At 36.0% G+C, this 18931-nt stretch overlaps 1 protein-coding gene across 5 annotated transcripts in view; it reads right to left on the reverse strand.

Annotated features, from left to right (window-relative positions):
- The window catches only part of FAM168A (family with sequence similarity 168 member A), a 188303-nt gene that overhangs the window by 50754 nt on the left and 118618 nt on the right, over positions 1-18931 (reverse strand). For all 5 annotated transcript variants that reach the window (XM_074304028.1, XM_074304026.1, XM_074304024.1 and 2 more), the window contains exon 3: positions 1057-1137. In XM_074304028.1, the coding sequence (XP_074160129.1) occupies positions 1057-1137 (81 nt within the window). The remainder of the gene's footprint in view (positions 1-1056; positions 1138-18931) is intronic.

Consider the following 18931-nt stretch of genomic DNA (forward strand, 5'->3'; position numbering starts at 1 on the left):
TCAAACCCTTTCCAGTTCTGCAGAATGACATCACTACAACCAAAATAATTTATATATTTCTTTGGCACTTTAAAGTTAACATAGTGCTTAATGCAAAGCAAACACATAAGTACAGGTATTATTAGACCTGTTTTACACATGAAGAAATTGAGGCTCCCAAAGGAAGGGGAAATTAAGGAGAATTAAATGATTTTCCCATTGTTACATATTATAAATTTCTGAAGTGTATTTCAACCTCCAAATTCTGTAGTGTGTGCCCCAACATTCTATGCTTTCAAGTCCTTTCCAGCTCTGGCCTTAGGTATAAAGGCACTTGCTCTATTTGATTCAAAAAAGTATTATGTGGAAAGCACTTTGCAAACCTTCACATGCCATAGAAATGTCAATTATTTTTATTTTTTTTTCTAGCTTTAACATTTCATCAGTCTATGGTTTCAGGACGCTTGTAGATTTACCATTCAATGACTAATTGAGATAATGAATAGGAAAATGCTGTGAAAAATAGAAAATGGTGCACACATCTAAGATGCATGTTTCTTGGTGAGCTGTGTCCCATTTTCAGTCTTTCCATTTGCTTCTCTTTGTGACAAATGACTGAGCCAAAGCAGTGGTTTGAAAGCTTGATATATTTAGACTCTTTGATGGCAAGTCTCCAACATATAAACACCTGTCAACATGTTCAATGACTGTATCTATTTCTCAACTAAGATCTAAGAGGAAAAAAAGAAGGCAAAGAACTGGTTTTATCCTTTGGGATGAAGGCTAGGGCCAGGGCCAGGATTTTTTTGGAAAAATGGTTATCTATACAAAGGAGTGTACCCTTCTTCCCATATCTGTCTTGTCTGCATTCCTCCAACTCTTGCCCCCCCTCCCCTAGACTCAAGGTCTAGCTCATACCCTCTCAGATACATTCAGTGCTAGGGACCTGGGTAGGCCGAGCCCTGAGCATCCAAGTATAGAAAATAATTTTTATTTATCAAGCTGAATAGCATGATTACTGGGGCTTTATACCCCATTATCCTATCCCCACAAGTCAACCCTTTGTCTCCTCCTTACCTGGAGCATAGCTTGGGCTATTGGTTGGATACAAGCTTGGGTTGTAGGTTGGGGCAGCTGTTGGGTAACCAGTAGGGTAACCTGAAAAGAGAAAACAGATATTACTGAGATAAACAGAAAAGGGTTTTGTGGTATATCCAACACCTACCTTTATCGATCTATCAGATGCTAAGTGAACCTTCCAGGTTCAAGCACCCAGATCCAATTTAATTATAGTAAAATCAAATTCTGATGAAAATTTCCCCATGACAAAAAATGACACATTTTTTGTTTGCATTACTTTTTCCTTATAAAAACAGAATGAGAGGTGCTTCTAATCTACATATCAACTCTAGTAAGCAGCATGTAAAGTCATAAATAAGCAACAGTGGAGGGGAAAGAAATGCAGGGGCCATTTAGTACAAATAATTCTGACCAAAACAGAAGTGCTGTAGGTGAGCCGACCCAAGTTTAACATTAAAATTCAAAATGAGAACCCTGATTCACAGAACATATGAAAAACCATTAAACATGGGTAAAGAATATGTCTCTACTTTGAAGAGGAAACATACAGATAATTTATTGGGTATCAACTAGCAAGATATCCTATTGCTAATATCTGATCCAGGTCCTGGTTTTGTGGGAAGAATTCAAGGAAGACGACCCAAAGAAGTGCTACCAGTTGGGAAACAGTCTTAGTTGTCTTGAGTCTCAGTCTGACTTCAGTCCCCAATGTTCAATTATAGTGATAATAGCTACAAGAAAAATGAGTGAGAGAAACAGAAAAGGGATCAGATTAACAGGTGAACTCTTCTTATTAAGATTTAGTTCCTATATGTGCAGCATGGGATCAGAAATACTGGTGGGAAAGCACTGGTGCCTTAAACACAGAAGGCACTTAATAAATGTTTAGCTGTATTGAGCTATGAAGTTTCAAAAGGATCAGATGAGCCTTAAGTCTTTTGCTATGGAAGCTATGGGAGTAACAAAAAGAAAGGAACATGTTGTGTTATGGGAAAGGGAGGGGTTTGGGGGAGGGTGGAATAGTTGTATTAGAGAGAAATACTTGTTTGTCCAAGGACTGCCAGGAGCTGACTTGAAGGAAACTGAGGCTACACACCCTAGCTCTCTGTAAAAATGCAGCTGCAGAGAGAGACTCTTTGTTACATCATAGCTCCATATCAACAATGACCAACTAAGATTTGATAGTAAGAAAACTTGGATTAAATTCATATCTCTGGCTCTTATCAGCTATGTGACTGTGAAGGAGTCATCTTAGCCTTCTCATTCAAAACAGATTTTACAATGTTCCACAGAGCTATCAGGATGAAAGCACTTAACACACTAAAAAACAACAAAAATTAACCATCCGAGCTATTGTGAAAAAGACAACTTTCTACTCACCTACCTGACTTCAAACTAGAAGGGTCCATAATGGGTGACAGAAGTTGAGGATTTGTGATTTGATTTAATTACTTAACACAACATAATTCTTGTGTATTATTGTTGAGAAATGTGGAAGATACTTCAAGAAGATTACTGACAGGGCTTTGTTCCTTAAATATCAGAAATCCCTCTGTTCCTGTCCAAATGGTAGGTGACTGCCGGCCTTGAATCTCCCACCTGATGGAATGTTAAAGCTAGAAGAAGCCTTAGAAAAAAAGAAAAATAACTGACACTTCTAGGGCAACTGTGAATTTCAGATCAGGAGAATAAAATACAATGGATATTATTACTATTGTTCATTTTGCATTCCAAGAGGATCATAGGGATCTGATATCTTGAAGTGAGGCAAAAGCTGACAAAGTCATCAGCCTGACTCTTAGAGAATCTTCAAAACCCAGTGGCAAGACAAAATCAAAACTAATGGCCTAGAATGCAGTGGGTAACCTGGGTGTCTTCATTCTTAGAGTGCTCTACATGAGCACTGAGAACTAGGCGTTCCACATAGTGCCTGCTTTAGTGGCTTTCATGGCAGAATTGTTCTCATCCACCCCTTCTACCAGGGAATGTCTTTACTTTCTTGGGGTACTTAATTTATTGATGGCTCTGAGGCCCACTGATTATGCTCAATATAGTTTAACCCACTTGCCAAAACAGTTTTACCAAAGTGCACATGCTACAGTTTGTTGAAATCACAGATGAGAGTTGAATAGTGGACACCAAAGGTGGATGAACAGCCTGAAAAACACTTAGAAAGCCCTCACACCAGAGGGGTGTTTCCACAGCACCCCATACACATACTTCACATTGCCTCAGGAATATTCCCTCATCTTTCTGTGCCTTCCTCATTAAAAGTGTTCTGCTCTGATTAGAAGTCAAGAACAGATGGATTCAACTGGGCCAAGGAAATGGCATCAGCAGGTAAGGTCAAAGTATATGGCTTTGAGGAAAAAGCTGGACATTATTTGTGATTATAAAAAGCTTACTCTCAAAGGAAAAAAAAGCTTGCTCTTTAGAGAGCTTTTCCATATATACGTGGGCAGAGACAGTAAAGACCTATACATTCTTACATATATGTCTTACTTGACATTCCTGGACCTTTTTTCCATGGACTGTCCTCTAGCCCCTATTTTCCATCATTATTTATTTGTACATATTATGACTTATTAAGCAGAAATCTGCTCGAAGACAGGGTACTATCATGTTTCAACTTTGTCTCCTCGATGTTGAGAATGGACTTTTTATAATAAAGGTATTTAATGTTTGTTGAAATTCTTATTATGAATGGATTTCACCAATTTCTTTCCATTGCAAAGAGTTCTCTAAGGAAATTCATTATACATTTTATATTTTCTCTAAGAAGAGACAGGACATTACAAAAGTAAGTTTCTAAGTAAATTCGCTAAAAACATTGAAATGCCTTCAGCTCATATTGTCCAATAGGTTCACACTGCTTAGAGTTTCTAATGTTTCCTAAAAGAAATTACTGAAGAGATTCTCTATTTCTGGGCTGATGATTAATAAGGCAGCTCTTATTCAAAGCAAACTCAGACTTCCATTCTTACAATATATTAATATGTACAACTTGCTGATACATAAATTAAAAGGAGCTAATAAATCATAATCTCTGATTGTGAAGGGCTGAAAGGAAAGGACAGAGATAACACTATGACATTCTTTAAAACAAGGGCTTTAGTCTCTAACATTTAAGAGGAAATTGATGCTATGTAGCACAGTGGGTAGAGCACTGCATCTGGAGTTTTGAGGACCTATGTTCAAATCCCACCTCAGAAACTTACTAGCTTTGTGATCCTGGGTATGTCACTTAAATCTCTGTCTGCCTCAGTTTTTCTCATTTAATTTCTCATTTTAAGATGAGAATAATATTACCTACTTCCCAGGGTTGTTGTAAGGTTCAAATAAGATGATATGCACTATGTAAAGTTTACTGTTAATACTATTATTTATTGCTATATATACTCTCCTCTGATTCATCTTCAAATTCAAACCTTATCCCCGGTGGTAATTTCTTTCCTTTTTCCTTTTCCTTTTCCTCCTCCCTCCCTCCTTCTCTCTCTCTCTCTCTCTCTCTCTCTCTCTCTCTCTCTCTCTCTCTCTCTCTCTCTCTCTCTCTCTCTCTCTCTTTTTTTTTTTTTTTTTGCTGTACATAAAGAATCGGACTTTGAAATAATGTACAATTAGCCTGTGAAGGAAATCCAAAATGCAGGTGGACAAAAATAGAGGGATTGGGAATTCTATGTAGTGGTTCATAGTCGTCTCTTAGAGTTCTTTCGCTGGGTGTAGCTGGTTCAGTTCATTATTGCTCTATTGGAACTGATTTGGTTCATTTCATTGTTGAAAATGGCCACATCCATCAGAATTGGTCATCATACAGCATTGTTGTTGAATGATTTCCTGGTCCTGCTCACTTCACTCAGCATCAGTTCATGTAAGTGTCTCCAGGCCTTTCTGAAATCATCCTCTTGGTCATTTCTTACAGAACAATAATATTCCATAACATTCACATATCATAACTTATTCAGCCATTCTCCACTTGATGAGCATCCACTTAGTTTCCAGTTTCTGGCCACTACAAAAAGGGCTGCCACAAACATTCTTGCTCATGTGGGTCCCTTTCCCTGCTTTAAAATCTCTTTGGGATATAAGCCCACTAGTAGCACTGCTGGATCAAAGAATATGCACAGTTTGATAACTTTTTGAGCATAGTTCCAAATCACTTTCCAGAATGGCTGGATGTATTCACAATTCCACAAACAATGTATCAGTGTCCCAGTTTTCCCACATCCTCTCCAACATTCTGAATTATCTTTCCCTGTCATTCTAGCCAATCTGACAGGTGTGTAATGGTATCTCAGAGTTGTCTTAATTTGCATTTCTCTGATTAATAATGACTTGGCGCATCTTTTCATATGACTAGAAATAGTTTCAATTTCTTTATCCGAGAATTATCTGTTCATATCCTTTGACCATTTATCAATTGGAGATTGGCTTGATTTCTTATATATTAGAGTAAATTCTCTATATATTTTGGAAATGAGGCCTTTATCTGAACCTTTGAATGTAAAAATGTTTTCCCAATTTATTATTTCCCTTTTTTTTATTTAGAATTTTTTTCCCACAGTATATATGCACGAGTAAATTTTTTTTAATAATATTATCCCTTGTATTCATTTTTCCAAATTATCCCCCCCTCCCTTCACTCCTTCCCCCCGATGACAGGCAATCCCATACATTTTACATGTGTTACAATATAACCTAGATACAATATATGTGTGTAAATACCATTTTCTTGTTGCACATTAAGTATTAGATTCCGAAGGGTAGACAGACAGTAGTGCTAACAATTTACATTCACTTCCCAGTGTTCCTTCTCTGGGTGTAGTTATTTCTGTCCATCATTGATCAATTGGAAGTGAATTAGCTCTTCTCTATGTTGAAGATATCCACTTCCATCAGAATACCTCTTCATACAGCATTGAAGTGTATAGTGATCTTCTGGTTCTGCTCATTTCACTCAGCATCAGTTGATGTAAGTCTCTCCAAGCCTCTCTATTCCTCCTGTTGGTCATTTCTTACAGAGCAATAATATTCCATAACCTTCATATACCATAATTTACCCAACCATTCTCCAATTGATGAGCATCCATTCAACTTCCAGTTTCTAGCTACAACAAAAAGAGCTGCCACAAACATTTTGGCACATACAGGTCCCTTTCCCTTCTTTAGTATTTCTTTGGGATATAAGCCCAATAGCAGCAATGCTGGGTCAAAGGGTATGCCCAGTTTGATAACTTTTTGGGCATAGTTCCAAATTGCTCTCCAGAATGGCTGGATTCTTTCACAACTCCACCAACAATGTATCAGTGTCCCAGTTTTCCCACATCCCCTCCAACATTCATCACTATTTGTTCCTGTCATCTAATCTTGTTTGCATTAGTATTGTTTGTACAGAAACTTTTTAGTTTGATGTAATCAAAATCTTCTATTTTGTGATCAATAATGATCTCTAGTTCTCCTCTGGTCATACATTCCTTCCTCCTCCACAGGTCTGAGAGGTAGACTATTCTCGGTTTCTCTAATCTATTTATTATCTCATTCTTTATGCCTAAGTCATGGACCCATTTTGATCTTATCTTGGTATATGGTGTTAAGTGTGGATCCATATCTAATTTCTGCCATACTAATTTCCAGTTTTCCCAACAGTTTTTTCCAAATAATGAATTTTTATCCCTAATGTTGGTATCTTTGGGTTTGTCAAAGATTAGATTGTTATAGATGTACTCTTTTTTGTCCTTTGTATCTAATCTGTTCCTCTGATATACCGGTCTATTTCTTAGCCAGTACTAAATGGTTTTGGTGACTGCTGCTATATAATATAGCTTTAGATCAGGTACACTTAGACCACCTTCCTCTGAGTTTTTTTTTCATTAGTTCCCTTGCAATTCCTGACCTTTTATTCTTCCTATTGTTTCCCTTCTAATATTATCTGCATTAGTTTTGTTTGTACAAAAACTTTGCAATTTGCTATAATCAAAGTTTTCTACTTTGTGATCAATAATGATTTCTAGAAGAACCTTTATTTTTAAGACCTTAACATAGCATTTTCAGATAAGCAAAGAATCTCAGTATCCAGAGTTCAATGGCTATCTAGGTCAGCTCATACTTGAACAAAACATTCTATCCTTCAACATATTTTACCAAGTTTTGCTTTGGAAAAATTAGGAAATCTGTTGTACTTTTGGAGTCCTCTAATGATTAGAAAGTTTCTCCCTTTTTTTGCTTCCCTAATTTGCATATAACATTCTCTTCTCCCTCCTCCACCTTGTTTTGTTTTTATTATTTTTAAAAATTAGAATATTTGTTCTTCCCCAATTTAACAATAGTTCTCTCATTTTTCTCTCCTGGCTCAGCCCTGACTCACTAACTTCTTTTATCTTCACACCAATATTGCTCTTGTTTTGAAGATGCTGTGACACTTACCTGTGGGCTCACCTCTGATTGATAAGTTTCTTCAGGAAATAAATATTTCATGAAGAACCCAGGTCACTCATGCCTATTTCTTTTCAAGCTCAAGTATGAACTGACCTAGATAGCCACTGAATTCTGTTTCAACCTGAGATTCTATGCTTATCTGATATTAAATATTAAATTATTAAAATTATTCCTGGGGATTGGTAAAAGAGGAAAAAAATATTGAATAAAATGTCACCTTAAAAAACACAATGGCCACATGGTAAAAGAGGTACAAAACTTCTCTAATAAAAAGTGCATATTGGTCAAATGGAAAAAGAGGTATAAGTCTCACTGAAGAAAATAGTTTCTCTATGCCCAAAAGGCTATAAAATTGTGCATACTTTTGATACAGCCGTATCACTACCATGTCTGTATTCCAAAGAGATAATAAAAAAGGAAAAAGGACCCACATGTGCAAAAAATGTTTACAACAGTTCTTTTTGTGGTTGAATTGAAAATTGAGTGGATGCCAATCAATTAGGGAATGGCTGAATAGGTTATGGTATATAAATATATATTATGTTCTATAAGAAAGGATAAACAGGCTGATTTCAAAAAAATCCTAGAAAGACTTACACGAACTGATGCTGAGTGAAGTGAGCAGAACCAGGAGAACACTGTATACAGTTAACAGCAAGATTATATGAAAATCAACTGTGATGGATTTAGTTATTTTCAGCAATTTAGTGATCTAAGACAATTACAACAGACTTGGGATAGGAAATGCCAGCCACATCCAGAGAAACAACTATGGAGATTGAATGTGGGATGGAAGCATACTATTTTCATTTTTTTTCCTTGTGGTTTTTTTTTTGTTCTGATTTTTCTTTCACAACGACTAATATGAAAATATGTTTAAAATGATTATGCATATGTAACCTATATCAGATTGCTTGCTGTTTTGATGGAGTGGAGATAAGAGAGGGAAGGAAGAAAAAAAATGAAATTCTAAATCTTATAAAAATGAATGCTGAAAACTATCTTTACATGTAATTGGAAAAATAAAATACTATTGAAAATTTTTTTTTATAAAATTATTACTGAGGAGTCAGAAAGGTATAGCTTTTGGGGCATAATTCTAAATTGCTTCTCAGAATAGCTAGACTAGTTCACATTCCATCAGCAGTGTATAAATGTACTGTTTCCCCACAGCCCTTCCAGCATATCAATTTTGTCAACATGGTAGGCATGAGGTTTTCCTCAATTTTCTCACATGAACATATTTTCTTAATGTATAGTGTTATCTCTTATTAACTCTCCTGTTAATTTTTAATAAGCTATATAACACACTTTCAGGATTATATTCCAGTCATGGTTTTCATCCTACCAAGTTTTAATAATACCTATCAGATTAAATTTATTTCCTTGTATTAGATCTCTAGTTCATTTTGTGTAGCATAATTATACATTGCTTATATATCTGAAGCTATGGATTTTATTACTGGCTTTTTATTCTGAGTTAGCTTTATATGCTTTTGGGCATCTCAAGACCTATTCTTTCTACATCTTAGCTGCTACCTATGGTTCCCAGGTTGGTGGCTATACACAAACAGTTTTGATTCAATTCACTATACACCAGAGACATCCTCTCCAGGGTTTTTAAGGTATACTACATCCCTGACCGAGTACCTATTATTGTTATATTTTAATACATGTTCCAGAAATCCACATTCCATTCTCAAGTACCATCTTCTTAACCAGATGTTCAATTCCCAAGTCTGTATAGCACTGATTTGAAAAAAAAACAAAAACAAAAACAAAAACACCTGTGCTTCTATGGTCTTCAGCAACTTGCCCAGGATTTCATAATATCTGACAATACTTATGTTATTAGTTTAATAAACTTATTAAGTAATATTGTGCCTAATAGCTATATGTACTAGTATCCTCTCTTAGAGTGTAAGCTGTGAAGACAGGGTCATACTTATATAAATTTTGTATCACTTCTAATGCCAAAGACAATGTTTTCAGTAGGTGATTAATGTTTATTGAATGAATAAATAATATGGAAAGCAGAGCAGTGCTGGATTTGGAGTTAGAGGATCTAGGTTTGAATCCATGCTCAATCAATCAGTCAACAATTTTAAGTGGCTACCACATGCTGGGTACCTTGCTAGACACAAAGTACAAAATGGTCCCTATTAAGATTGCATTGCCATAGGGAAGACAACAATTACATTCAGATACATTGGGTAGCGTCGGGAAGCAAGCTGGGACTTTTCTGGGAAAGGCAGTCACCTCACTGAGGTATAGCTATGAAGTGCTCAGTCCTCAACTGCTCCATGATCTCCTGTGGTATTCTTGAAAAGTCACTGGGCTTTGGAAGCTTAGGGCTCTCACTGTCACACCAACTTCTTGAATGACCTTGGGGAATGGGAATTCCTGTGACCTCAGAAAGAAGGGACTTTTACCAAGGTGACACCTTTCGAGCAGTGGAGGAGCTATCTAACCCAACTGATCCTTGGACTCTTTCTTCAACATTTCTAACAAACTGTCACCCAGGACTAGTGGCTGAGCTGGAGCAGGCTATCTGGAGTTGAGGGCAACCTCCTCATTTCCACATTCCTACTTTAGTCCACCATGCTAAAATCCTAGGGTTAAACTACAGAAATGAAGATTTCAAAGAATCCCAAGTGCTGTGGACTGATACAGAGTAAAGTGCCCAGAGCCAGAAGAACAATCTACATCAGTGTTTCTACAATCTATAAGGAAGAACAATGTTGAAACATCAAACTACAATGAATAAAACAGAACAAAACAAAATGAACCATGTCTCCAGAGGACATAAGATGAAGCACTTTACCTACCTCTAACAGAAAGCTTTTGGAAACAAGGTGCATATATTTTTGGACAGAACAATGTATGGATTCCTTCTGAAACTCTGACCATTATAATTTTTTAAATGCCCAGAAAAGAACAGAAAGAAGTTCATAAGCACAGACAAGCAGAAAAGCTTTGAAATTAAAATCTAGATTTTATTATATATTTTAAAAACAAGCAGTATGATGTAAATTTTCTTGGCTTCATACAGAATCTATTTTTTGCATTCTGCTATGTGTATGGAAATACTCTTTATTGAGTTTAATCTTGGAAAAATATTTTTAAAAAACCAATATATATGTACATATATACAGCATAAATATAAAGTTATAGAGACATACATATGTATGTATATATGCAAAGTAAAATTCAAGATAGTTGGAAAGGAAAGGCAGTAGTGGAGAGATAGAAAGTTGGGATCAGAAATAGTATCCTGCAGAAGGTAATGCCTGAGCTGCATATTAAAGAAGAGATGGAAGTTATAAGGCATAGGTGGGAGGAAGTATATTTCAGACATGGGAGTTGATCAGTGCAAAAGTATGGAAATGGGAAATGGAAAGTTGTGGATAGAACAGAGGTCAGTTTGCTTGAAGTACAATGTGTGGGAGAAAGAATAATGTCCAAAGGAGCTGCAAAGATAGATTAGGGCCAGCTAACCAGAGGCATTTGTATTTTATGCCAGAGGCAAAACATACTTTAGCATTAAAAAAAAAATTACTTTGGCAACAGTATATAAAATAGATTAAAGTGGGAAGAGATTTGAGATAAGGAGATCAATTAGGAGAATATTGCAAGAATCAAGATGAAAGATAATGAGAACCTGAATTAAGATGTAATTGTGTACTATTAGATAAGAAGTGAAAGGCAAGAACAGCTGTGAAGAAGAAAAAGTAAGATTTGGCAACTGATTATATATACTTTTGAAGGAAACAGAGGAATAAGAAATAATGCTGGTATTAGGAAACTGAGATATTAGAAAAATAAAAGTATCTTTCACAGATATAGGGAAATTTGGAAGATAGGAGAGTCTAAGGAGAAAGATACTGAGATCAGTGTTAGGCAAGTTAATGATGTGTGTGGGGCATCTAGTTTGAAATGTTCAATAGCCAATTAGTGAATTAGAACTTATGAATATCTAAATCTTAGAGTCATCTGCATGGAAACAATAGTTAAACTCATGGAAATTTAGAAGGAGAAGAGAAGAGGGCTCAGAACCTTGTATAACACGCCCAGTTAGGAGGTATGAAAAATGATGAGCCAGCAAAGAAAACTGAAAAAGAGCCATCCAGAGATTTGTTGGTGAAAAGTACTGATGAAAAATCCAAAGAGGAAGGAGTATCCAGGAGTAGAGGGTGATCAAATGCAGCAGACAGTTTAATAAGGATTAGCACTGAGAGAAGATCATAAGATTAGACAATTAAGGGATTCCTGATAATATAGAAAAGAAACATATTAGATGAATAATTGAAGTTGAAAGTTAGATTACAAAAGAGTAGAGAAGAATGAGAGGAAAGGAAGTGGAGGAAGTAAGTATGAATAATGTATTTATCTACTGTTTTTACACAGAAAACCTATGTAACCTTAGGCAAATTATTTAAGCTCTGGACCAATTTTTATATATGTGAAATTAAGAGAATGAAATGTGTGACCTCTAAGGCCCCTTTAAAAGGTATGGCCTTATTATTCCAAAATCTTATGAATTACATTAGGAGAAATATGGGTGTCATAGGAAAGTAGATAGCATAAGTAAAAGTTCCAGACTTTTATCACAATGAAATTGGCTGCCTCATGAGAAAGAATGGTCCCCCCATCATTGGAGATATTAAAGCAAATGCTGCTCTGTCAAGGAAGGTGGAGAGAAGATTCCTGTATTAGGAAAAACTATGTTCTCTTATTTTGTTTGAATTTGGTAATAATAATGATAAGAAAAACTGACATTTATATAGAGCTTTTCAAGTAAGACTCTCAAAAGCCCCATCAGGCAAATACTATGAGTATTATTGTCTCAAGGAAATCAAATCTTAGAGAAGTTGAGTGACTTATTTATCATGATCCCTACCAGGACAGTTCAGGGCCATTACAATGCATTTTTGGAAACATTTTGGGAAGAAGCACCACATACATTTCCTCTGCATGCTGCAGAGCCTACAGTACTCTCTTTTGCCACTAGATGGTACCTCTGCAACAGTAAGGTGATATTTTAAGGGTATTCACATGGGGGCTATAAGTTAACATGAGAGATGTGCAGCTTCCATTTAACAGCATTACAATTTTACTTTCTATCAATATACTCGTGTAAAAACCTTATTCAGAAGTTCATAAAATCTGCTCATCACAATTATCCTGTTCTTCACAGATGAATAGTCCTATTTTTGTAGATAAACAAGTGGGGTTAGAGAAGTCACACAATACTGTAAGTTGCAGAACTGGGACCTGAAGCCAAGTATGGCTCTTCCCCTTTCCATGTGCCAGGCTTATTTAAACTGACAAAGAAAGGACTAAAATTAATGAATGGCAGTAAGTGAAAACTAACAATAATTGTGGAATGATTAGATTGGTCAAATACTAAAAGTTCATGAATAAATATGATGAACTTGGATATTCAGTAGGCAAAGTAATGATATGGAAAATATTTTATACAAGATATTTATGTTAAACACTGTGTGGAATACTTCATAGAATGGAAGACATATATATTGGCTGTTTTAATCAACTGCTTTTTCTCTCTTCTTTATCCTTTGCTCACTGGATAAAGTAAGGGACATATTTAGAAAAGAAGCTGATGTAAAAACAAAAGATATCGGCTAGAAAAAAAAAGATTAAATACCGGACTCAGTGACTAGATGGCTGGAAAATGAGGAAAGCATCTCACTTCTTACTACAGGCTTTAGATAAGAGAAAGGCAGGACATGTTCAGCAACCCTGTTCAATATTCACTGATATTTTTCAACCAGGACAGCTAATTGATACAATGAAGAAGACTCATTTTCCTGAGTTTAAATCTATCCTCAGACACTTTCTAGCCGTGTGACCTTGGGCAAATCACTTAACCCTCAGATTCCATATCAGCAAAATGAGCAGGAGAAAAAAGTGGCAAACCACTCCTATATCTTTGCCAAGAAACAGTCAGAGTCTGACATGACTGAAAGACAACTGAACAACAATTTTACCATCAAAAGTCAATTGTAAAAGTCAAAGATTAATTCCTCAAATTCCTCAAAAGCTTCTTTGGGATCCTCAAAAGCTCAAATACTTGGACTTTTACAGTGTACTTTTTCTTACTATAAATTTCCATAAATTGTTCTAAATCCCAATAAAATTTAATAAACCATCAAAGAAATGTGAGACTGAAGTTGTGGTTGCTTAATCTGTAACAAAATAACCAGTTCACATAGAACCCTACTTAACAAATGAGAAGGGACCTAAGAACAATGAGAAGAGACCTTTAGAATGCAGGGCAGAATGCCAGCAGTAGGAGGGGCATCTACCTTTTCACCAACAAGAAGGAGCTGTTCACAAACCCTGGAGGCAAACCAGGCACTGTAGGCTGGCTCTAATTGATATGAAGCCTGTTCTTATTCTAGGGCAAAATGTTCCTTTCTGCAACTGGACCCCATTGCTCCAACTTCTGCTTTCTTGGCCCAAGTTTCTACATAAGTCTTTCAAATCCTTAAAGACAGCCTTCACATTCACCCTTTCTAATCTTTGTCTTCTCCTATTATCTTTTTTTCAGACTAAAAATTTTCAGCTTTCTTTCTCCCATATTCCCTTCTCTTGAGCTTAACTGGACTTTTTTTTGATGCCCTGGATATTTCTTACTTGGATATCTCTTACCTCTGCTTTCATGCTTGCTATTAACTCTGTCTGGAATTCTCTTTCCTTAGAGCTATCTCATTGTGATGAAATTTTTACTCCAGAGTCCAACTCAAATTCCATTTTCTCCTCCTGGAAGCTTTTCTTGCCCTTATCAGTCAGAAATGCCCCTTCCTCCACTAATATCTCACTCAGCATGTCTGTACCCCTTTTCCCACCTTATCTTGAGCCTTTTTATAGGGCAGTAAATAGAGTGCTGGACTTAAGTCTCATCTTCATGAATTCAAATTTGTATGACCCTGAGCAAATCACTTTTTATCTTTTTTGCTTCAGTTTCCTCATTTATTAAATGAGCAGGAGAAAGAAATGGCAAAAAGCTCAATATCTTTGTTAAGAAAGTCCCAAATAGGGTCAAAAGAATCAAACATAAACTGAAACAGCTCACAATATTTCTAAATATCTTACTGCTCAATTTCTCCTCCATATTATTCATCTTCATGTCTTTCCTAGTGATCTAAATAGAGGGTCCCAGAACAGAATAGGCACTTAATAAATGTTTGCTGAGTTGTGTCTATTAAAACCAAAGGGAGGTGAATTAAAATTAATTCTGACATATCAAAGGCCAATTTGGTGGAAGGGATAGTTAAAGGTGTATGGTATAGGGGGAAAGATATTGGACCTGGAGTCAGATGATCTCAACTAGAGGTTTAGCGCTGCTACTTTTAAGCTGTGTGGCCTTGGGACTGGCTCTTCTAAAGGAACCACTGAAATATGCTGAGTAGAAGGATGCAGGAACAGGGCAATATAGTAGCACTGAAACCAAGGAAAGGAAAGAAAGAATTTCAGGAATATGGAAGTAATTAATAAGAGTGTCAAATGCAGAGAGAGGTGTGAGAGAAGGATTAAGAAAAGACTCAGCAGGAAGTTATTGGTGATCTTGAGGGTAGTAATACTACAGTAGGGAGGACTTAATTCCTGAATCACAGGACATTACCTAGATTGAGGTTGAATCCATGGAGCAAGGCCACACTTTCTCTCATATTAGATTGAGAACCAATTTCATGTTTTAGATCTACTTCGTTCCTTCCTCTGCCCTAACCTTCCACTTCTTTTTTCCCATTCCCATTCCATTTATCTACCTGATCCACCCTGCACTAAACCCTCTCAATGCATTCATGCTACATTCCCAGAATAAATGTAAAACTCTGTAGTTGCAGATCAGCTTACTGATACTGAGTTACAAATATTTATCACCTATCTGTCACCCCCTACATAACAGAAGCCATTTACATGCTGCTTATTTCTTCTCTCAAGCAGCTTACCCCCCAAATTCCAAGTGTTGGGTAGCACCAAGCTAACCTATGCAATATCTTTCCCTAGAGTTTGTAATGGAGAAATGACCCAAGACCTCTTCATGAGCACCATCTTTTTCTCCCCTTTAAAGATGTTGTTCCTTTCTCTGATTTTCATTATTCACAGTTCAATTAGTTCTACCTAAAGCATTCTCTTTCTCACATTTATACAAAAAAATCTTAACTCCCTCTGTTGGTGGAAGGGATAGTTAAAGGTGTATGGTTCTTCTTCTCTGTTTTCCAACTTGTGTCCAGCATATCAGCACCATCCATAATAGAGCTACGTCAAGAGAAAGTAATACATTCTCTCAAATCCTTCGAAGTGTTCAGAAATCTTACAAAGCTTTACCTTCTTATTGTCCTCTAATTATAATCTGATTTTCTGCAAGCAGTAGCATTTAAGAGAAAATTATTTTCTCTCGAATAAAAAAATAAAATATTTTTAGTTAATTTTATAGGAAAGTAGCATAGACTAGGGAAAAGGCCTCTTTTCAGGATTCAGAAATGGTTTCTGAAGCTGGTTCTGAAATTTAGCATCAGTGTAAATGGTATGGAGTAAATGGTATGTAAAGGGTTTTCAGTTCTGTCATTTTATGTTTCAAAGGTCTAGTCTGATGGTCTGTTTGGTTTTAACACTTAATATTCAATGTCTTAATAGTTTGTCTCTTTCAGATAAAATATTCCATGTCATATTCTATTATATATGTTCCAAGAAAACATATGTATGTTCTCTTCCTTTTCTGACATTATTATTTCATGCTATTATGTTTATACTCTAATATTGCATGTTCAAAATCTGTTGCTGTATTCCAAAATGAAATCTAATTACATTCTAAGATGCCTTTTGCTCTGATAATCTTTAAGTCTATATGCTGCAATCAAATTGCTTAGTACTATTTTTTCAGCTCATGGCAATATTTCAACTAAACTACATGTTCAAAAGAGGAGACTCAGAAAAGTCTTGAAATCTACCTTCCTCCACTGTGCTATATTAGAAGTTTTTGGAGAATCTTGTGGCCCTGTCCTTTATGGTTCTTAAAGGCAATCCATTTAGTTTTTTCAGACTTTAACAACCTGACCAGACTTTGAAATGGGAAGCTCATAAAACTTGCATATCTATAAAGGGATATGCCCAAGGTCCTTGGCAAGCAGTGGTAGTGCCAATATGAGAGTCTAAGTCAAAGTGCATTAACAAGGCCCGACCAAAGGTCCATTTAACAAGATTCTAAACCCAACTCCAAGTAATTATATTACTTCTAAAGAGAAAGATTTTGATGACGAACCAAGGACCATAAGAGATAGCCACCATTGATCTGATAGTGCATGAATAAATAAATTGAAACTGAAAAGAGGATATCATTTGCTAAAGATAACACACATAGTAAGTCTCAGAGCTGGGACTCAAAACCAGGTTTTCTGATTAAATCAAGTGCACAGAATATGTAATAAACATTTATAAGTTTGAAAACTCCTTAAAAGCAGGTAGCATCTTGTCTCAACTTTACATCTCTTGCAGTTTTCTGCACAACAGGCACTTAATATATTTTGGGAAGAATGGATTGTGCAGAGCATTACTGGAGCTTTCTATTATACCTTTGTGAGAGCTTTTGCTAATGGGGGGGGGGGGGGAGAGAAGAACTCTCCATGGTGCTGAGCTCGGTGTTTTCTACCCCAAATAGTCTTGTTCTAATGCTGCTTCTAATATGTTCTAATATACTGTGTCCTAATTAGTCCTAAAGTACATAGTTCAAAGAAAGATTAGTGGGATAAGAAGGATAAGGAAAGGCTTCCTGAAGGAGACAAGATTTGCTTTTGGTCCTTAGGGACAGATAGGCTTTGAAAAGGAAAGCAAAAGACAGGGTATACCCTGTCTTCTAAACTGTAGGGTTGTGTAAACTTTGTAAACAAAGGTATGAAAGCAAAAATGATTCTATGATGTGGTATTAAATGGATGGTGAGGTCTTACAAAATAAGTTAGAAGTCAAAGGGGATCAGCTAACAACCAAGACTCAGAAATGAACAGAATCACAGAATACAGAATGCCAGATCTGGAAGGAGCCTTAAAACAAAGATGTAATGTTACAAAGGATGTGACAAAAATGTAATATTAAAACCTCAAGGGACCTTAGAAACCATCAAATCTAGCACTCTCATTTAAGAGATGAGGAAACAAATTAAATGGCTCGCCCAAAGTCTACAAAATAAAGAAATATTCATACTTTGCCTTACCCTCCATTTTTTCTATTTATTCAAAATGTCTGTGATATTTTAAATGTTTTATGCCGAAACTCTTCATAGAGTCAAACACAAAATCAAATGTTGATCCAGAGAACTTGCACAAACAATAAAGCAGGTTCAGGGCATTCTTGGAATAGGCCTCAAAATGTAGTCTACAAAATTGCAAGTGCCTTTATGTGACTATGCTCAGGAGCAGAAAACATGCTCCAATTAATCATAATCTCTCCAAAGGGAGGAAGATGGCATAAAATTGAAAATTATTATTTTCTCAGCTTTTATACCTGTGAGCCTTTTCTTCATCAGGTTAAATATCCTGAATCCTTTCAAGTGTTTTTAGTTCCCTCCCTTTCCAATCAACTTTTTTTGAAAACAATATAGTTTGTCCAAATCCTCTGTTATAATAGGATTACAGAGCTGAGTACCATTCTCTAAATATGGTCTGACAAGAAAACAAACAAAATGGGACTGTTAGTTTCTTCATTTTTATCATCAAAGACTAGGATTTCTCCAACCATTCTGGAGAGCAATTTGGAACTATGCTCAAAAAGTTATCAAATTATACATACCCTTTGACCTAGTAGTGTTCCTACTGGGTTTATATCCCTGAGATCTTAAAGAAGGGAAATGAACTCATGTACAAAAATGTTTGTGGCAGCCCTTTTTGTGTGGCCAGAAACTGGAAATTGAATGGATGCCCATAAATTGGAGAATGGTTGGGTAAATTATGGTATATGAATGTTATGGAATATTATTGTTCTGTAAGAAATGACCAGCAGGATGAATACAGAGAAGCTTGGAGAGACTTATATGAACTGATGCTGAGTGAAATGAGCAGAACCAGGAGATCATTATATATGGCAACAAGAAGACTATATGATGATCAATTCTGATGGACGTGGCTCTTTTCAACAATGAGATGATTCAAATTAGTTCCAATTGTTCAGTGATGAAGAGAGCCATCTACACTCAGAGAGAGGACTGTGGGAACAGAATGTGGAACACAATATTGCATTTTCACTCTTTCTGTTCTTGTTTTCTTGCATTTTTTATTTTCTTTCTCAGGTTTTTTTTACTTCTTGATCTGATTTTTCTTGTGCAGCAAAATAATTACATAAGTATGTATACATATATTGGATTTAACATATATTTAAAAATATTTATCATGTATTAAATTATCTTCCTTCTAGGGGAGACAG

This window comes from Sminthopsis crassicaudata, chromosome 3 (genome assembly GCF_048593235.1).
Source record: "Sminthopsis crassicaudata isolate SCR6 chromosome 3, ASM4859323v1, whole genome shotgun sequence".
Taxonomy (NCBI): Eukaryota; Metazoa; Chordata; class Mammalia; order Dasyuromorphia; family Dasyuridae; genus Sminthopsis; species Sminthopsis crassicaudata.